The sequence below is a fragment of the Muntiacus reevesi genome, chromosome 11, assembly GCF_963930625.1.
Source record: "Muntiacus reevesi chromosome 11, mMunRee1.1, whole genome shotgun sequence".
Classification (NCBI taxonomy): Eukaryota; Metazoa; Chordata; class Mammalia; order Artiodactyla; family Cervidae; genus Muntiacus; species Muntiacus reevesi.
Genome location: NC_089259.1, coordinates 14906441 through 14928772, shown reverse-complemented (window position 1 = coordinate 14928772; position 22332 = coordinate 14906441). Strand labels below are relative to the sequence as shown.

At 34.2% G+C, this 22332-nt stretch overlaps 1 protein-coding gene and 1 non-coding gene across 6 annotated transcripts in view; one reads left to right on the top strand and one right to left on the bottom strand.

Annotated features, from left to right (window-relative positions):
• The window catches only part of ZC3H13 (zinc finger CCCH-type containing 13), a 96162-nt gene that overhangs the window by 1394 nt on the left and 72436 nt on the right, over positions 1-22332 (top strand). For 4 of the 5 annotated variants that reach the window (XM_065901998.1, XM_065901997.1, XM_065901996.1 and 1 more), the window contains exons 2-4: positions 4739-4864; positions 5173-5282; positions 7931-8042. In XM_065901998.1, coding sequence (XP_065758070.1) covers positions 4748-4864; positions 5173-5282; positions 7931-8042 — 339 coding nt within the window. In that variant the 5' untranslated portion in view covers positions 4739-4747. The remainder of the gene's footprint in view (positions 1-4738; positions 4865-5172; positions 5283-7930; positions 8043-22332) is intronic. The other variant, XM_065901995.1, reaches the window with a different exon arrangement.
• Positions 1264-1336, bottom strand: TRNAE-UUC (transfer RNA glutamic acid (anticodon UUC)). Its single transcript has one exon. It is a non-coding gene; the product is annotated as a tRNA-Glu (tRNA).

The window sequence follows — 22332 nt, the reverse complement described above, 5'->3', positions numbered from 1 at the left end:
GTAGCGATTTGTGTCTGCAAAAATATTTGTGAAAATTTCGTGAAAAATATTGTGACACTAAGACGGGGAATCTGGGAGGATCTAGTTTTGTCAAATGCATGCCTCCTTCTCGCCTCCTAACTATTGGTGTTGTAAAGTGAACATTGACTGCAGATTTTAAGATATTCACGTTTATCTGATTTGCCTATTTGTAAATGAAAACTAAAATTCCACAGGTGGATGCTGTATTAATCTCTGTACAAGTTATTGAAAATTTAACAGTCATTGGTGTTAATTTGTATTGTAACATGCACTGACATTTACTTATAGAAAGCAGTTGATTAGCATATTTATTTACAGAATTGGTTTTCAGTGTTAGTCTTTCCTACCTCCCCCACCCCTTGCTCTCCTTTTCCTGTAAAGTTGAGTTGAGCTATTTCAGCAGATATTTAGTAGCGGTTGAAATGTTAACTGGTTGGTTTACAAAGTGCCTTTTATTCTTTGTTTTGGTAGTTTTGTTTGTTGTGTTTCATTTTATAGTAGTTGCCAGCATGGGGTATTCTCCCTACATAGTCTTTTTAACAAAATGTGTCTTGCTCACAGCACTAGTGTATTGCCTTCCTTATGCTTGCATGGTCAGTTTAGTTATGACAATTCTGCTCAGATTTCGCTTTTGTTAAGTTGTTTTAGTCTGTCCACGTATAAGCAATCTGCAGGATTGTTTTCGAAAATTCTTTTATTCTAAAATTGTGAAGAAAAAAATCTCAAAGTACGTATCAAATAAACTTCTTTCTTTCAAAACTTAAGACATGAATATGATGAGATCTTTAACACTTTTAGAGTGCCAGTGGATAGGGATTTATTCTCCTACCTGTTGGTACCAGGAATTCTTTAGCTTTAATTGCTTAATTATTTGAGAGTTTCCTAGTATGGTGCTTCTTATCCAGATTGAAGTGTTTCATGCTTTCATTTATGCTAGTGGAGGTTGAGATCTCAAAGATGTAATTGTGGATTGAAGTGAGAATACTAGAGCTAATGTTTTATTGAAAGGTTTTAGTTATCAGGCTTCAGAAATAATTGTTTAAAAAGAGGCCCATTTGTGTTTTTCTTTTCTCAAATATTTTTGTAACATGAAGCTATGAATACATTGTGATATTTGTAAGTTTCCGGGGGAAAGAAGACATTTCCCATTTATTAAGACTTTTTGTTGTGTCTTAATGGATTCAAACTTTGTGGCCCTGTTTCTTGTTTTTTGGCCACACCTTGTGGCTTGCTTGATCGTAGTTCCCTAGCCAGGAATTTAACCTGGGTCCTTAGCAGTGAAAATGCTGGGTCCTAACCACTGCACCACCAGGGAATTCTCCTGATTTTCTTTTTCAATTGAAAAAATATTAAAGCTTCTGATATTTATTTCTCTGCAAATGGAGAGGAAAGATAGGAGAATTACTCAATAGACTTTCATCAGTGGCACTGTGACTGTGATAATGCTGGTGTTTGGGAAAGGCATGATAATATGAGTGGGAGTGTGATGCCAACTTAAAACTAAAGAATAAGTTGAAAACCGAGGGGAAGCCTTCAAAGTCTCTGAAGTAGGGAAGACTTTAATATTTACATTTTAATCTTATTTCTAACTTTTCCCTTATACGTTGAAGCATTTACTTATTGAAGTCTGTTCATACATTAATTGAAAGAGTTTTCCCCTTCTCTGGCAAATCTACATTTTATTCTTTTGTGATTTGTCTTTCTCTCTGTGCCAAATCTTTAGATTGAAAATTCTAATTATCACATTATATGCAACCTAATTTTTAATTAATATATATGAGCAAATGCTTTTCTGTTGTAGGTTGTGTGTGTATATTTAGACAAATAGGATTTAAAATATATTTTAATATTTTTAATGCAAGTTTAAGGCATTTTATCTGTACAAAAATCATAAATGTTTCATAGTAATATTTAGATAATTTGTTGACTACTGATAGAAGTTCCTAGATAGATGATCAGAAAAATTTCTCTATCAATTAGAAAACTTCAATTTCTATTTTTCCCCCCCGCAGGGTTTTTTTTTTTTTTTTTCCGACCAGGACCTCCTTGTAACCTAGACCTGTTCCTGAAACTCAGTGTTATTTTAGGCCATGTTTTGGTACTGTTGACTCTCTGAGAGAAGTGACTAGTCTTTACTTCATTGCTCGTCTTCCCTAAGTTGGAAGACTCAACAGTAGCAGAAGTAAAATCTTGGGATAATCACCCTATAGGTGAATCTTGTAGTACTGGATATCACCTTGTGAAAGCTACTTTGTCTCTGTGGGAAGAAACTTTTTTAGAGTCAAGAATACAAAGGGAGGGGTAAGGTTGGATCATTAGTCCTCACTACATTGTCTATTGCAGCCCAAACCCCTTGAAGTCTTCAAAGCTTGTGTTAGGGATGGATCTAACATGGGACAGAAGCTGTGAGACCATGCTTCCCAGCAGTAGGTCAGAGGAAGAGGGTCCTGATTCAGGCAACAGGTTATAGGCAGGGAAGAGAGGCAATTAGTATCTGGAGCCCTCAGAAAGACAGGAAAAGAGGTAATAGATGACCAGTGTTTCATGTATACTGAGAAATAGCTTGTTGCCCCAATTGTGGAAAACACTACTGTTGATTTTTTTTTTTTTTTTTTTTTTTTAGGAAGGAAGGTATGTTGGAAGTAGGGTCCGGTTGGGGATAGAGGTTTAGGGGGCAGACATGATCATTTCCCTTGATACTGGAAGGAAAAATGTAAGGTTAGGGTTAGTCACCTTGATGTAGCGTGTTGGGATAGGGTGCCTGTTCCTAAGTTGCAGGTAACTAGAAATAGCTAATCAACTTTTAGAACACGTTCATTTTTAAGTTATTAATGTTTTTGAATTAGTGAATGTGAATTTCAGTGTATGCCTATGTATTTTTATAGTAACAGATGATGAAATTTTAAAAATTTATCTTATTTCATATTTATTTCTTACTGAATCTCAATTATAAATTATAAAAAAGTTGTTTTTCTCAGTTAATCAAAGCTCTAGATTTTCTAGATCTTTTTCAACTCCACTTACACTTATCTTGGCTTTTAGTTCTTTATATTCAGTAAGTCAAATGTATGTATGGAATTTACCCACCTTTTCCTTTATAAATTCAAATTAGGACTGAGAACGAGCTCAGGAAAAGTTAAATCAAAGATGATAATATTCACTGTTGTGTGGAGGGTGAAGAACGTTTGATACATAAGTGATTTTATGTTGAACAGATTCTTGTTCACTTATGTGGATGCTCTACATAATTTTTAAAAATTTGTAATTAAAGTTACTTTCTAACTTTTTTGAATCACTAAAAATTGATTCTAACCATAACTAATGGTTACATTGTATATTAGAAAATAATCATACATATTTTCATTTAAAAAACTACCATGTTGTATAATATATTTTTCTTTTGGTTCGTATTAGTTTGGTTCTGTTAGTTTGTCAACTGTTGTCCTTATTCTTTGAACCTTTTTAAAATGTGACTTGACAAGAAGTATCTGACTGGACCAAACATTGTTTATAATTTTTTTTAATAAGTTTTGATTCTGTTCCACCATGATTTAACTTCCTTGCAAGTCATGGGACCTTACTTTGACATCACAGTAACAAACATTGTGAACTTTTTAGAGACCAGTTCTTTACCAAATGGAGTTTTTACTTCTTTAGCTGACATCATTCATTCTAGTAGCATTTGCCTACTAACAAAATTTCAACTAATGTTTAGTGTATAAAGTGTGATATGGTTGGTTCCTTTTCTTTCTCTTAGACCTTTCTTGCCCGCTTCCCTCAGTAGTATACCATCTAGATTATTCTAGGTCTAGAATTTAAGATTGTTTTCTAATATTTATCATAGTGCTTTTATTGATATTTTCATTTCCAGTTGAATCACCTGATTGTATATTTTAGTTTCTAATGTTTTATTTGCTTTTGTAAAATATTTTCATAATTTCTTTTCTTGTTACTAATAATGGTAAAATAGCCTGTTTATTTCTTTTAGCACCTTTGGCTTTTATGTCAGTGCAGTATAGATTATCAAAACATCTTCACTGTTTTTAGTTGTTCATTCATCCTGTCCTATTTTGAAAGAAAGTCATTTTATCAATATTGAGGGATGGTTTTCTGTTTTTTATAATACTGCAAAAGTGTATTCCTAATTATACTGTTCATCTTTGGCTTGTGTAAAACAAAGAAAATGCTTAAAATTTTCTCCCAAGCTGATTTTTGGGGATGTACCAGATGTTATCACTTAAGTTGTATAAAACACAATTTCTACTCCAAAATTCTTAGCTGAAGAAATTTTTGGCATAGCTTTCTTTTCCAGTAGACCAGTTGATAGAGAATGATAGCACACTTTTTCTTTAAAAGATAACTACTAAATTTTGAAACAGCTTTTATAACGAACTTAGAAACTTTTTTATAGTGTTTTCTGAAATTGAATGTACTGTGGAAACTGTGTGAGTAGAATCTTATTCATTCTGTAGAAGAGGTAAAATTCTAGCCCAAAAGAATCAAAGTCCTAATAAACTCACTAACAAGTTGTGTCTTAAAAGATAGTTTCTTCTGTTCCTCTGTTTACTTGTGACCTCTCCTATGTCTTTTTTCCTTCTGAGAAAAATCCCTTGTAATTTTATAGTGTTATCTACCCTCTTATTTACTTGTAAGTTATTGGCTCAGATATTTAAAACTGAACAATTTTACAGTTTGCCTCTCTCTTTTTTGGTTAAAGTAGTACAAAATGTCAAAAATTAGAAGGAAGGTCACGGTGGAAAATACCAAGACCATATCTGATAGCACATCCCGAAGACCCAGTGTATTTGAAAGGCTTGGACCCAGCACTGGCAGTACAGCAGAGGTGAGTTGTCACTAGTATAGTCACAGGGGTTCTCCTAAATTACTGTTCTTCAGATCCTTATTTATATCACAAAAGTGAATAGGATGTTGTAGGGATATTGGTTAAATGTGTTTCATAGCAAAGGAGTGAGATGGGCATTAGGGTTTATGGGCCTCTTTTTCCTGATGTTTTCATTATTTGGGGAGTAATGTATCTCAGGTTAGCTGGATTTTTGATAGCATTTATTTTAATTTTGTCCCACTAGCATTTTTTTTCCAGAAATAAATATGACTAAATATGAAATTCACATAGTAATATCTGTCTCTTAGACACAGTGCCGTAACTGGCTGAAGACTGGCAACTGCCTCTATGGAAACACTTGTAGATTCGTACATGGCCCTTCACCCCGTGGTAAAGGTTATAGCAGCAATTATAGAAGGTAAATTGAGAACTTTGAATTGTTCCTATGCTATTAGAAGATGGCTGTTGTAATTTTTTTTTTTTTGGCTTTTGTAATTTATCTAGTATAAAATTTGAAATACTGCCATATATTTGGTCAGATTTTCTATTTTGGTGATAGTCTTATCAGTAGTCAAGATTGACAAGATTATTTTAGTTAATTTCAAGATTAATAAAAATGTTTGCTTTAAAATTTATTTGCTCAAAAAGTTATTTTTGTAATATATGTATGGCTTACTTTCATGCCCTGCTCCCCAGTTATATATGTTAAAATGCTGTTTAAGATGGCAGAATTTCATGAATTTGTTTTTAGTGAGGAGAGACTACTTTCAATTCTTGAAATAGTAAAATTTAATTTTTAGCTTTAATTTCAAAATTAAAAACTTCATTGCAAAAAATAATGTAATGCAAGCTTCATAGGTTAAAAAACATTTGCCAAATCTCTTATCACAATATACTGAGGTAGATGAAAGTATGTATTTATATGTGGATAAGTATACTACCTATTTAGAATGTCGTTTTGCCTTTAATAAAGGCATGGCTAAATTAGACCTTCCTAATAAAAATCTTTTACTTTTCTTTCGGCTCCCTCATGATTTTGTTATGGTGTTTAAAGATGTCACATACATAAAGATTGTCACAAAAGAGTTTAAACTTGATTTGTAAACAACTAATTTACCTAGTTTTAAAATTGGATGTGCTGATTGCTTTGGCTTCAGCATCAGTATAAAAACTACACATTAACCTTTAGAGGTGTGATTTTTAATTGGGTGAATTTTTGTGTATGTGTACTGAGTTTGAAGTTTAATACAATTTAAAATTCAAGCCCTTAACATTAGCTGATTTTCTGTTCACTTAAATGTTATCCATTTTAGTTTATTTGTGATGCTGAATACTCTGTTTTATTTGTATTTAGATTGTCATCTGTCCTTTCTGTCAATGTGGGAAAATTAATCTTTATAAGTTTAATACCTGTAAAGACATCTGGGGAAACTGTTGCAGTAATTTTAATGTCTTGCTTATATTACTGTATATTTAATACATGCTTTATTTCATCTTTGACTTTTATTATCAGCTTATTCAGAATTTTTATACAAGTGGTTGTAAGGAAAATGGGCATAGAAATTTGTCTAAAATGGAACAAAGTAGTGTCATTACTAGATGTAGAATAAAGAATTTCTGTTATAATTTTGCTGTTTTGTGCATTTTTCCCATGATAACTTTCCTTGTACTTGTGTATTTTCCCTTTTTTTTGTAAGGAAGGAAGAAAAATATAATTCATAATGTGATTCAAAGATGAAAAGAAAAGCATTGTGTTTCAGAAATACTTGTTTAATCACAAATCATTTAAGTCACTGAGTGTTTACTGTATGTGGAGAATTCTGTAAGGTACTATTTAGGATAGAAACAAGTTATCATAAACTGTCTTACTACATAAAGGAAACTAGGAAACATAAAATTGACATGTGCACCATAATTATAATTTAAAGCATTTAAGTGCTGGTTCTTAATAAGAAATTCCATTTATTAGTTCAGCTTTAACTGTTAAAACATTTAATATAGATCTATAAATTGTGCATGTAAATGTAAATGTTATGAGATCCCTTAAAAAGAATTGACTGAAATTATTTTTTCACTAACCATGTGATTTGTATTAGTGATTGATAAAGGAGTTGATTGATCAACTATTACTTGAAATAGATGTGAATATTTATGTAATTTGTTTATATCTTTAAAAAATATTATACATAGTATTCTTTGGTGGCTAAAGAGGGCCATAGTATTTCTTAATAATTCTTGCCCTCTTTTAATGGTGCTCTAGGAATATTTTTTAAGGCAGTGTGTTTTCTGTCTCTACTTTGTTTTTCTCCTTAGTGATGGAGTGAAAATAACTGAACAGCCATTTATCAAATGGCTAGTATAAATTATGAAGCTTTACCAGTATTGAATATAAATATGTGTATTTTTTCTACTTAAAACCAGTCCATAGCAAAGTATAAAATCTTACTTTGTGTAAGTATAAAAAGTATAAAATTCAAATCTTACTTTGAATTTTTCAACTACTTTTTTTCTGAAATAATTTCAAATTTAAGAACAATTAAGAATAACATTAAAAATTTCTATATTTGCTTTGATTCTTGAGTGCATAAAATATTTTCATAGTTGTTGATGTTGCATCCAACCACATACATGTGTAAATAATATTGTTGTTTCTAGATTAATTTTGCAGTGTTGTGGTTTAAAACTTTACCTTCCTACTTACTGTTTGCTTTCAAATATAGCTAGTATATTTATGTGATTAATAGAAGAACAAGCTGTTAATGACAAATTCCTTTCTCTTAGCTCATGTATAGTTTCTTTTTAATGTCACCAGCACCTGCGACTCCATGGAATTTTAATGTATGCATTTTGATTGGTATTGGGAGAAAACTTGTAAGTGATGCTCATATTTTTTATATATTAATGTTTAAGCTGAAATTTACTTTTCTGAACTTTAAGAGTCATGGATAGTAGAAAAATTAGAGTTTTGTAAGGTTATTTCTGTAAATATATTCTTATGAAATGTTATATAAATATAGATTTTTGTTGTTTTGTTTTTTTGTTTTGTTTTTGTTTTTTGGTTTAAAGGTCACCAGAAAGACCTACAGGGGATCTTAGAGAAAGAATGAAGAACAAGCGCCAAGATGTGGACTCTGAGTCCCAGAAACGAAATACAGAGGAGTCATCCTCACCTGTTAGGGTAGGAATGAATTTCCTGAAACAAAGTTAAATTTTAGTAGTGATTTATTATATATGTTCTATTTTAAATATTATCTTATGTGCTAAATATATGGTAAGTGTGTAATATTGCATTGTCATGTTCTATATGGATAATGTAGAGGAAAAAAGACCTCTGGGAAAATTCATAATTTCACCATTTTGGTTCTTGGTTAAGATGATGGGAACTGGTTGGCAGAGCACCAGCTGCACTTCATAGGATTTCTGTACCTTGGTGGACATCATGAGTATCTAAATGTATTCTTAAGTTTTCAGAATTTAGCCAGCCATCAGTTCCTGTCTACTTCCAAGAAAAACTGAAAGGCTTGCAGTAGAACACTTTTAAATTAAAACAATGAAGGCAAGGCATGGTGGTGGCAGAAACTGAACTATGATCACAAAATTTAGTGTGAATTTCCTGCCAGTGAAATGAAAAGAGAGCACAGTTTATGATGTAGTTTATTGATTAAAAGAAAATATAGATATTTTTCAGGAATGGAAATTTCCCAGAAGTAAATATTTTTAAAAGAAATTTATCATGCTCTTGTGTGTGCATTTGCAACAAATTTATAGAGATACAGTTCACCCATTTAAAGTGTACACTTGGTGGTTTTTCATAAATTCACAAGAGTCCTATATCCATCACCGCAGTCAGTTTCCGAACAATTTCATCACCCCAGAAAGAAAACCCAATACCCTTTAGAGATCATTTCCCTGGCCCCTCAATTGACCACCAGCCTTGTGCCAGTTAGACTGTCACATAGACTTACCTGTTCTGGTTATTTCATATAAATAGAGTCATACAGCATGTGGTTTTTTTTTTGTGACTGGCTTCTTTGACTTAACGTAGTGTTTTCAAGGTTCATGAAAGCTTATGGGATGTAGCAGTATTTCATTCTTTGTTTTTGCCAAACAACAATCCATTGTATTGATAAATCACTTTCTGTCTATCCATTCATTTGTTGGTGAATATTTGGATTGTTTCTGCATTTTGGCTCTTATGAATAATGCTGTTATGAACATTGGTATACAGGTTTTTGCGTGGCCATGTGTTTTCATTTCTCTTGAGTTTATGTCTGGGAGTGAGATTGCTGAGTCATATGGTAACTCTATTTAACCTTTCAAGGAATTGCTGGGATGTTTTCCAAAGCAGCTGTGCCATTTTAAATCCTTAGAGCAGTGTGTGAGATTTCTAATATTCCACATCCTTGTCAATATTTGTTATCTAACTTTTTGATATTGCTGTTTTATTGGTAATGTCATTGTAGTTTTGACTTACATTTCTCTAATTGTTAGTGATGTTGAATATTTTCTTGTGTGCTTATTGGCCATTTGTTTATCTCCTTTGGAGAAATGTTCAGAACCTGTGTCCATTTTTAGATTGGGTTATCTTTTTATTGTTGATTTGTAAGAATTCCTTATGTATTTTGGATCCAAGTCCCTTATATATACAGTTTGCAGAAATATTCTTCTATGGGTTGTGTTTTCATATTCTTGATGGTGTCCTTTAAAACACAAATGTTTTTAATTTGATGAAATCCAATTTATATTTTTGTTGTTACTTCTGCTTTTGGTGTCATATTTAAGAAACTGTTGTCTGATTCAAGATCAGAAAGATTTATGCTTGTTTTCTTCAAAGAATCTTAGAGTTTTAGTTCTTGCATTTAAATCTTTGATCCATTTTGAGTTCATTTTTATTGGGTTGGCCAGAAAGTTCATTTGGGTTTTTCCAGAGGTGTTATGGAAAAACACAAGCTTACTTTTTGGCCAACCCTTTTTTTATGGTGTGAGAGAAGGGCTCAGCCTCATTCTTTTGCATATGGATATCTAGTTGTCTTATTATAGCCTTTTTATGAAAGTTACTGAATTGTTTAAGCAGCAACCTCTTTGATAGTTTTAGATACATAGAAGCTTTCTTATGGCTGTTTTGATCCTGTAAAAAAAAGCTGTGTCATAATTTTATATTGTAGCTTGTAAAGACTTATCTTTGGGGACTTGAATACAGTCATAAGTATGTAATTTTCTAATGTCTGATGTGATATGTAAAGCCATTTTAGAAATCTCACATGGTAGTTCTCAGCTGGTGATATGTATTAAAATTCTTTTGGAAGTGAGATGGTCTTTTTAAAACAGACATACAGATACTCTACCCTTAATCTACTGAATCAGAATTTCTGGGTAGGAGCTGAGCAAGTTGTGTATTACATATGTAAGGGACTTGGATCCAAAATATATAAAGAATAATGAAATGTATCTGGATAATGAATGGATGCTGTGGTTTGCTGGTAAATGTTTGACAATCGCTCAGAAAAAAAAAAAATTGCAGGATTTACCAGTTTCTTTGGTGTACATACTCCCATCATGGTTAGTTTCAAGCTACTAAAATGGTATCATTGAGTATAGAGTTGGAAAGTGTGGGAATACACACACGCACGCACACACAATAAACCACAAGAGAAAATATACTAAAATATTTAGGAAATGAGTTTTGAATAATTATTGCCTTTGTTTTTAATATTACTTACTTAATTGTTAGTTTATATGATTTAATTTTTAATTACAGCTTGTGCATCCCTAAAAATTTAACAGTTGCCTCTTATGAATCAATGTGAGCTGGCTCTAGCATACCATTAGGTGGATTGTACTTAATATAAAGGGCAGACATCTAGAATTCATATTCTGAACACATTACTTTAGGAATTACTATTCAATGCTACTGTCATTTTTCTTATCTGTAAAATGGAGGTGATATCCATATTATTGTGTTACTGTGAAGAAAATATATGTAAGTCAAGTAACATGAATGACTATGATGACAGCTTAATAAATGGTATGTTCTTGTATAAGAATAGCTCTTTAGCTTTTTCTCTCTAATAGAGTTTGAGGTTGTTAATAGAAGACAAATATCAACATTGGAGGTTTAGGTTTTTAATAGATACCTAAATGTAAGTAGTTGTTGATCCTAAAAGTTTATATGTTCATATCATTTTAGTAGACAGCAAAGTAGCTATTTTGTTAAGAAATTCAAAACCTGATTCTTGCTTTTCCTTGATGAGAAAGCCCTCAAAGACACTGAGCTTCATGCACACCTAAGGGATAAAGTCTCAAGATTCACACGTAGTCAGGTTTTAGGGAAATCACCATCTAAGTTTAGAGAAAACTGTTACTAAGTTTGGATGCCAGGTATTAATTATATTGAGTTACATATCTGGCTTGAAAACATGTGCTGATCATTTCTGTGATACATTCCCTACTGTAACATGTGTGACTCTTGATCTTCACATGATGAATTTCTATGGGCAAATCAGATGTAGTTTAGGTGGGGGCAACTATAGCAGATAACATAGCATAACTAAGATAGCATGTGTGTGGTTTTCCACAAACTGTGATTCCACTGCTTCTCTGTCACTGGTCTCAACTCCAATGTGTGTGAATTATGAGGTTGATACACCCTGATTTTGTGGAGAGACAAATTCATAGACTCTAATTCTATAGACTGTAGTAGTGTTAGAGAGATGAGCAAAGCTCACAATGGAGGGGAAAAAATAGCTGCCTGGGGAAGCAGAGTACACTTCAGAGAGAAATGACATTTGCAAAGGGTATTGAAGAATAGATGGAGGGGAGAGGTGAAAGTCTAGGAAGAGAAAGAAAACCAACACAAGAACAATACGGGGTTTTAGAGGACTGGTGTGTTTGAGGACCTATGAAACAGAAATAATGGTGTGTGCATGTGAGATGAGGGCTGACGAGATCTGTCTTGTTCACCGTTTCACCTCCATACCCTGGAACTAGTAAGGTCACTTATTGAATAAATGAAAAGTGATTCTGATGTGTAGCTAGTGTTGAGAACTGATGACCTCAGGTCTGCACTGTCCAGTGGGGCTGTTGAACACTTGAAGTGTAGCTAGTCTAAATTGAGATATGCTGTAAGTATAAAAAACATACTGAATTTCAAAGACATAGTATGAAAAGAAAGTCAGATATCTTGTTAATAACTTCTATGTTGGTTGTGTGTTGTATTGGCAGTATTTTGGACATATACTGCTAGTCTGGGTGATTTAAACCAAACTTAGTACAATGGAACTGAATTTAACATGATGAGAGTCTTATATGAGATAGAGCAGGTAGGATTTGATGACCAAAAGAATGAGTGGAAGGAAGGTGTTAAGTCTAACTACAGGCTTTCCATGCCATTAACCAAGAGGGAAAGGAGAGAGAATTGCTTTCTGGCTCTTTTGTACACTCTGCTCATAGCATCACGGACAACTGTTTTTTTGACGCTGTTTTCTGTATTTGCACAGACACTGTTGTGTGATTTTAGAACATTTATGAAATAATATGTGTATTCTTACGGTGCTGGAAACTTTCACCCAGTCTATACAGCTTTCCAGATGCCATAATTGGATTGTGTTTTCCCTAACAGAGATTTGTTATTTTATGTAATTTGAATACAAAGATAAATAGCTTTGAAAGCCAAATTCTGTTAAGGAGTCAAGAGGAATATTTGAGCATTTGTTGATGATTAAGGCGTGAATTGAGAACTAATTTCTTTTTTTTTTTTTTTTTAATTGTTTTTTTAATTTTTCAGTGGGTTTTGTCATACCTTGATATGAATCAGCCATAGAGTTACACGTATTCCCCATGAGAACTAATTTTTAACATGAAGTTTTCTATCTTTGGGATCTGCACCTCCCAGAGTGTATACAGAATCATTAGTTTTGCTTCATAGTCCCCTCCCAGTTCATTCCTGTTCCCCATTCCTGTCCCCTCACCACCTAAAAAGATTTCCTTGTTCTTTTTCTGCATCTTGATACATATGCCTAGATGAGAAAGAAGTTTCACTGACTAAGGAAGAACATAGGACTAGATCTGTTACAAAAAGCTGACTCATATAGTGGAGGACTTTAAGTCACAAAGCGTAATTAAAGCTTTATAACTATTCTTAAGTAAGTCTCTTGGCCTTGCTTTTTATCTTTAAAATAAAGATACCTGCACCAATATGTCACAAGTTATAGTGAGAACATAACTAACTGTATATGTGTGAAAATTCTTTGGAATTTACATACATGTGAAAAACTTTGGAAAGAATAAAGCAAAGTAAATGTAAAGCAGGAAGAGTAGAGAGTCATCAAATTAAAAATTTGAGAAGTGAATCTATTGGATTAAGTAGAATCTGTGAGTAGTGTTCTTTATTTCAGAGGAAAAGGTTTAGAAGAGAAGGATAAGGGTATAAGTGGAGATACAGTATAGACCACCTGGAGCCTCTTGATGAAAGTGAAAGAGAGTGAAAAAGTTGGCTTAAAACTCAAAATTCAAGAAACTTAAGATCATGGCATCTGGTCCCATCACTTCATGGCAAATAGATGGGGAAACAAGCAGTGAGAGACTATTTTTGGGGGGTCTCCAAAATCACTGCAGATGGTGACTGCAGCCATGAAATTAAAAGACTCTTGCTCCTTGGAAGAAAAGTTATGACTACCTAGACAGCATATTAAAAAGCACAGATGTTACTTTGCCAACAAAGGTCTGTCTAGTCAAGGCTATGGTTTTTCCAGTGGTCATGTATGGATATGAGAGTTGGACTATAAAGAAAGCTGAGCACCGAAGAATTGATGCTTTCGAACTGTGATGTTGGAGAAGACTCTTGAGAGTCCCTTGGACTGCAAGGAGATGCAACCAGTCCATCCTAAAGGAAATCAGTCCTGAATATTCATTGGAAGGATTGATGTTGAAGCTGAAACTCCAATACTTCGGCCACCTGATGCAAAGAACTGACTCATTTGAAAAGACCCTGATGCTGGGAAAGACTGAAGGCAGGAGGAGAAGGGGATGACAGAGGACGAGATGATTGGATGGCATCACCAACTCAATGGACATGAGTTTGAGCAAGCTCCGGGAGTTGGTGATGGAGAGGAAGGCCTGGCGTGCTGCAGTCCATGCTGCAGTCCTGTAAAGAGTCGGACAATACTGGGCAACTGAACTGAAGACTTTGATAATGTATAGTACAGGAATGATTATGGTGATTTTTAAGTGTGAATAAAAATGTTCATTTTATATAAAAATTAGTATGTTTTTAATCTTGCATGACCTGCAAATACATTTTTTGATAGCATTAAAAGGAGTTCCAATTAGCAAACCTTGGTGTGAAACAACCATTTATTTTGTTCATGGATTCTGTCAGGAAATCAGAAGGGATACAGTAGGCATGACTTACCTCTTCCTTTATGTCTGTAACCTCAGTAAAGTACTAGAATGCTGGAGGTGGGAATCATTTAAGTTTGTATACTCACATGTCTGGTTGTGGATGCTGGCAGTCAGCTGGAGTCTTCAGTTTCCATGTGGGCCTCTTTGTTTTGGTAGCATAGGATTTTTCTCTGATGGCTAGGAGAGAGCAAAAATCTGGGTGCTAGGTGTGCTTGTTCCTGCTGGATTAGTGTTTCTTTTAGGCCTCAGCTAACAGAGCAAAGAAATATATGTGTGTATATTAGCTGATGTATATCCATATATCTAAATATTACTAGTAACAGTCTTTATCTGTATTGAGCTAAACATGAGTTCTTACTGATGTCTCTAACTTAATCTAAGACTGCTACTATTCTTTTTTCTCTTTTTTTTAGCTCAAATGTTCCTTCCTTAGCTTGTGGGAGGTTTTTGTATTAGATCCTGAGCTCTTAAAAAGTTTACTGTGAGTAATTTGCAAATAATAAAATGTATTTAAAGTGTACCATTTGAGTCTGGACAAATGTACACACCTGTATAACCACCACCACAATCAAGATACAGAGCATTTCCATCAACTCCAGAACCTATCTTCATGTCCTTTTAGAGTCGGTTTCCTCCCAACCAGACTCCTGACAACCTCTGATCTCTCATTATATGGAGTCAGATGTTATATATTCTTGTATCTTGGTTCTTTTAGCATAATACTTTTGAAATGCAGCCATGTTGTGGTTTGTGTCAATAGTTTATTCCTTTTATTGTGGAATGGTGTCCTATTATACAGATATAATAGGACAAATGGATAAACAATCAGAACTTGTTTATCCATTCCCCAGTTGATGGATACTTAGAGTTGTTTTTGGCTATTATGATGAATAAAGCTGCTGTTAACATTTGTGTACAGGTCTTTGTGTGGATGTATGTTTTCTGGGGGTAAATACCTAGAAGTGGAATTGCTGAGTCTTATGTTCTGTGTACTTTTATAAGAAACTGCCAGATAGTTTTCCGTAATGGTTATTTCCTTTTCCATCTCAGCCCGAAGTGTATGGGAGTTTCAGTTGCTCTACATTTTGGCCAACATTTGACATTGTTCTGCTGGGTATCTAGTGGTTTTAATTTGCGTTTCTCTGTGTTTAGTGATGTTGAGCATCTTTTCATGTGTTTATTGCCTTTTTTTTTGTGAGGTGTCAGTTAACATCTTTTGCTTATAAGTTGTGCTGTTTGTCTTACTGCAGATTTATGGTTCTTGTATGTTCTGAAGGTTGCAAATATATTTTCCTGGTATGTGTGTGTATGTGCACATGCACACTCAGTTGTTTCTCTTTGCCTGACTCTACCGCCAGGCTCCTCTGTCCATGGAATTTTCCAGGCAAGAATACTGGAACAGGTTGCTATATCTTTCTCCAGGGGATCTTCCTTACTCAGGGGTGGAACTCGCGTCTCTTGTGTCTTCTGCATTAGCAGGTGGGTTCTTTCCCAGCTGAGCAACCAAGAGAGCTGTTTCCCAGTATTGTGACTTGCATTTTCACTTTCTTGGTTGTGTCTTTTAAGATATCTTTTAATTTTGATGAAGTCCAATTATTGATGTATCCTGCCTTATATTGACACAGCTTCAGTAGTCCTTGATAGTTTGTTTCTGTTCAGATGTTCACAGCTCATTTTTTGTGTTTTATACCTTCTATTCAGTCAGCCATTTTCCCCTATAGTCCAGGTTCTTTTATTGGGAGATGGTATTTCAGGACCACTACTTGAAAACCTCTAACTTAGTCATTTTTTAGGACTTTTCATTGTATTTCAACTGGGAAGTACAAAAGTACAAGTACTTTTTAAAAGTACTCTTTAAAAACATGCAAACAAGCACAAAGTCAAATAATTCAAATTTAGAATTGAAAGGCTTTTACCTAATTCTTTGATTTTATAGTTGTATCACTTTTGTGCTGAATATTTTAGTCCCTATTGACCTTCATTTGCATTATCTTATTTATTAATAGTTCCAGAATAATTAACAATGGTATTACTGATAATAAGATTACTTAGAACAGTTTAAGATCTTTGTAGTTCTTAGACTATAACCCATGAGGGAAATATCTGTGAAATTGATGTTAGGGATGCTGTGCTTAGTCCACTCAGTAGTGTCTGACTCTTTGTGACCCCATGGACTGTAGCCTGACAAGGCTCCTCTGTCCATGGGGATTTTTCTGGCAAGAATACTGGAGTAGGTTGCCATGCCCTCCTCCAAGGAGTCTTCCCAACCCAGGGATCAAACCCAGGTCTTTTGCATTGCAGGCAGATTCCTTACCATCTGAGTCACCAGGAAAACCCGAGAATACTGGTGTGGGTAGCCTATCCCTTCTCCAGGGGATCTTCGTGCCCCAGGAATTTGTTAGGGATAGATAGTCACATTTTTGTATTTTTAAAATTAATTTTTATTAATTTACAGTGTGTTTCTGCTATACAGCAAAGTGCAAATTACTGTATTTTAAGTCGCTTGAGCAGTCTGTGTGGTTAAACCACAAATTGATGTGCTTGAGTTGATTCATTACATTTTGATTTTAGTTTTAGGGTTTTTTAAAAAATTTTGTTTGTTAAATATATAGAACATTTCCATGGTTTCAAAGTTATGAGACTGATTCCTACTGCTCTAATGAGGACCTCATGGTTTCACAGTTAAATCTACAGAATGGGTTACATTCAGAAAAGTCTACCTTTTATCTTCTTGACCTCTCTACTTTTCTCTCTATAGATAACCTAGAAACTAAATGATTGGATTATCCTGCCACTTCAATATACCAACATACATACGCACACATACGCACACACCTGTTTGCAGGTGACATGGTAGTGTATAGAAAACCCTAAAGATTCCATCAGAAAGCTATTAGAACTAATAAATGAATTTAATAAAGTTGCAGGATAGGATATACAGAAATCTGTAGCATTTCTATACACTAATAATGATCTATTAGAGAAATTTAAAACCTATTTACAGCTGGATCACAAAGATTAAAATACATAGAAATAAATTTAACCAGGGAAGTAAAAGATCTGTGCACTGAAAACTGTTAAGACATTGATGAAAGGAATTGAAGACAACACAAATGGAAAGATATACTGTACTCATGGATTGGAAGAATTCGTATTCTTAAAATATCTGTGCTATCCAAAGCAACCCACAGATTTGTTGATTGTTTATACATAGACAGTCATGTCATCTGTAAACAAAGATGTATTTTTTCCTTCTCAGTCTGTATACTTTTTTCTTTTATTGCATTAGCTAGGACTTCCATTGTGATAGTGAAAAGGAATGGTGAGAGAAACAACCTTTTGTTCCTTAATATCCTCTTGTTAGCAGTCCAACTGGAAGAAAACTTCTCACCATTAAATATAATGGTAACTAAGTTCTGTATAGATGTTCTTTATCAAGTTGAAGAATTTCCCTTTTTAGTTTGCTAAGAATTTTTAATCACAAATGTGAATGTTGTATTTTGTCAAATACTTTCTCTGTGTTTATTGATACGATCATGTCATCTTTTCTTTTCTTTTTTTTTAGTCTGTTAATGTGATGGATTACCTTGATTGATTTTTGAATGTTGAACCACCTTTGCATATCTGGTATAAATCTCACTTGGTTGTGGTGTATAATTATTTTTATATGTTGTTGGATTTCATTTGCCTATATTTTGCTAATATGTTTAGGGTTTTTGCATTGATGTCCTTGAGAAATAATTGTGTGTGTGTTTTTTTTTGGTTATGTCTTTATCTGGTTTTGGTATCAAATACTTAGATACTAATGCTGGCCTTAGAATAATTCAGAAAGTATTCTCTCTGCTTCTGTCTTCTGGAAGAGATTGTAGAGAATTGGTATAATTTCTTTCTTAAATGCTTGATGGAATTCACACATGAACCTGTATGGACTTGGTGCTTTAGGTTTTGAAAGATTATATATTATTAACTCAGTTTCTTTAATAGATATAATTCTATCAGATTGTTTATGCTTGATGTGTGTGTGTTGGCAGATTATGTCTTTCAAGTAATTAGTCCATTTGTCTAGGTTATCAAATTTGTGAGCATAGCATTGTTTATAGTATTGCTTTATTCTTTAAATATCTTTGGCATCTGTATTGATGTCTCTTTTGTTTCTGATGTTGGTATTTTTTCTCTTCTTTTTTTCTTAGCTTGTATAGAAACTTGATCTTTTCAAAGAACTGACTTTGGTTTTGTTGATTTTTTTTTTTCATTGATTTCCTGTTTTCAACTTCATTGATTTTTGCTCTACTTGTTATTTTCCTTCTACTTTAGATTTTAGTTGCTCTTTTTCTAGTTTTCTAAGGTAGAAACTTAAGTTATTGATTTTAGAACCTTCTTCATTTCTACTATATGAATTCAATGCTATAAATTTCTCTGTAAACACTGTTTTCACTTTATTCCACAAATTTAGAGAATTTGAATTGTATTTTCATTCAGTTTGAAATATTTTGAATTTTCTCCTGAGATTTCTTCTTTGACTCATGTGTTAAGTAAAAGTGTTTTGTTTAATCTCCACATATTTTGGGATTATCCAGCCATCTTTCTGTTATTGATTTCAAGTTTAATTCCATTGTGGTGTGAGATTAGACATTATATGATTTTTATTCTTCTAAAAGTTTGTTTTATGGTCAGAATGTGGCCCACGTTGGCGAGTTGCTTTACAGTGTTGTTGTAGTCTCTGGTGTACAGCAAAGTGAAGTAGCTGTGTATATGAGAGTGAAAGTCACTGAGTCGCCTGCGACTCTGTGTGATCCCACCCGTGGACTGTATAGTCCATGAAATTCTCTAAATGAGAGTACTGGAGTGGGTGGCCATTCATTCCCTTCTCCAGGGGATCTTCCCAACCCAGGGATCAAACCCAGGTCTCCCGCATTGCAGGTAGATTCTTTACCAGCTGAGCCACCGGGGAAGCCTGTACATATATCCCCTCTTTTTTGGATTTCCATCCTGTTTAGGTTACCACAGCACTGAGTAGAGTTGTCTGTGCTACACAGGAGGTTCTCATTAGTTATCTCTTTTATATATAGTAGTTGCTCTATAATATCTTAAGTGGTATTGTGATTTTCTGCACTTGAAAGATTTGGTAGAATTCCTATGTGAAACCACCTGAGTCTGGTACTATTGTGTGAAGAAGTTTTTTATTTTTAAGAATTTATTTTTCCAATGGAAATGAATAGACCTTTGATCTTTAAGTCAGTTTTATTAAATATTGTTTTTAGAAAATTGTGTATTTTGAATAGATTTTTAAACTAGTTTGCATAGAGTTGTGTGAAGTCACATTTTTCCTTTTTCTCTGTTCTAATAACTGTTCTCACATTGTCAAAGGATTTTTAATACTTGTGATTTTTCTCCCCGTTTTCTTCATTAGGTTAGTCAGTGCTTTATTTTCAGAGTAAGCTTTTGGATTTACATATTCTTTCTCTTTTCTAACACATTTATTTCTCTTTTATTAGTTCCTTCTTTGGTTAAGTTTATTTTTTGAATTGGTTGAACATTTATTTTCATATATATGCATATACACATACACAAGTACTTAATGTTGTGAGCATTTTTCTGATACTATTTCAGCTGAATTCCATGCATCTTATGTATTGTGCTTTTATTGCCATTATTTTTAAGGAATTCTCATCTTTAGGTTTGTATTTCATCTATGGTCCAATGATTGCTTAATGACATATTTAAACTTTTTCAGATTTGAGAGCTTTTTGTTTTATGTGTATATTATTTTAATTAAAAAAAATAACTTCTATACTATTGCTTTTTGTATTTAGGATTTCATGAGGTTTACTTTGTGGCCTAAGATATGGTCAATTTTTCTGAATTTCCTCTGTTAAAATAAAGGTATATTTTATGCTTTTTGTCTTTCAGTTACTAAAGTATATCTGAAACATCTGTTGTTTGGATCTCCTGTATTTTTCATATCTTTGCTTGATCTATCTTGGTTTGAGGCTGTCTTTTCTTTTAAATAGTAAAAGATGTTTATCAGTTTTCACAATCAATAGGCAGACAAAAAATAAAAGATAATTACAATTGCAAGCCATAATGGAAACATGATTAACCTAATAATATAAAATAAATACATACAATTTGAGGGGTTAAGTAGAGTGATGTGGTGAGTGAAAGTGCATATGTGCACATGTTCTCATCCACCCAGCCAGTCTATGTCTTTTGGTTGGTGAATTTATTCCATTTATAGTTAACATAATTATCGATATGTATGATCCTATTACCATTTTCTTAGTTGTTTTGGGGTATTTTGTATAGGTCTTTTCCTTCTCTTGTGTCTCCTGCCTAGAGAAGTTCCTTTAGTATTTGTTGTAAACGTGGTTTGGTATTGCTGAATTTGATTAACTTTTGCTTGTCTGGAAAGCTTTTGATTTCTCCATCAAATCTGAATGAGAGTGTTGCTGGGTAGAGTATTATTGGTTGTAGGTTCTTCCCTTTCATCACTTTAAATATATTCCATGCCAGTCCCTTCTGGCTTGTAGAATTTCTGTTGAGAAATCAGCTGATAACCTTATGGGAGTTTGCTTGTATGTTATTTGTCATTTCCCCCCTTTGCTTTTAATATTTTTTTGTTTAATTTCCATCATTTTGATTATTGTGTGTCTTGGCATGTTCCTCCTTGTGTTTATCCTGCCTGGGACTCTGCTTTTCCTGTACTTGGTTGACTATTTCCTTTCCCATATTAAGGAAGTTTTCAGCTGTTATTTCTTCAGATATTTTCTCGAGTCCGTTCTCTCTTTTCTCCTTCTGGGACCCCTATAATGTGGCTGTTGGTTTGTTTAATATTGTCCCAGAGGTCTCTTAGGCTTTCTTCTTCTTCTTTTTCTTTTTTTTTTCATTCTTTTTTCTATATTCTGTTCTGTGACAGTGATTTCTACTATTCTGTCCTCCAGGTCACTTGTACATTCTTCTGCATCAGTTCTGCTATTAATTCCTTCTAGTGTATTCTACATCTCTGTTTGTACCTTAGTTTGTCTCGTTCTCTGGTAAACATTTCTTGCATCTTCTAAATCTTTGCCCCTATTCTTTTTCTGAGATCCTGGATCATATTCCCTGTAATTATTCTGAATTCTTTTTCTGAAAGGTTGCCTGTCACCACTTCATTTGGTTGCTTTTCTGAGGTTTTATCTTGTCTCTTCACCTGGGACAAAACCCTCTGCTTTTTCATCCTGGTTAACTTCCTGTCATGTGGTTTTATGTTCTAGTCTCTGTGGGATTGGGATGGTTCTGTCTGCCCTCTTGGTGGATGAGACTCAGTTCAGTTCAGTTGCTCAGTTGTGTCTGACTCTTTGCGACCCCATGAACTGCAGCACGCCAGGCCTCCATGTCCATCACCAACTCCTGGAGTCCACCCAAACCCATGTCCATCGAGTCAGTGATGCCATCCAACCATCTCATCCTCTGTCGCCCCCTTCTCTTCCTGCCCTCAGTCTTTCCCAGCATCAGGGTCTTTTCCAATGAGTCATCTCTTCACATCAGGTGGCCAAAGTATTGGAGTTTCAGCTTCAACATCAGTCCTTGCAGTGAACACCCAGGACTGATCTTCTTTAGGATGGACTGGTTGGATCTCCTTGCCATCCAAGGGACTCTCAAGAGTCTTCTCCAACACCACAGTTCAAAAGCATCAATTTTTCAGCACTCAGCTTTCTTTATGGCCCAACTCTCACATCCATAGATGACTACTGGAAAAACCATAGCTTTGATTATACAGACGTTTGTTGGTTAAGTAATGTCTCTGCTTTTTAATATGCTGTCTCGGTTTGTCACAGGTTTTACTGAGCATGGCCCTGCCCATCAGAACAAGACCCAGTATTCCCCACCACCAGTCCACCCCATCAGGACTCTTAAACAAGCCTCCTAGTCTCATCCTCTAGGCCGCTGCCCCTGACCTTGGGTGTGGGGTAGCTCCTCTCAGCCGCCGCCCCTGACCTTGGACGTGGGGTAGCTCAAACTACCGCACAATTGCACTCATCTCACACGCTAGTAGAGTGATGCTCAAAATTCTCCAAACCTTCATTGGA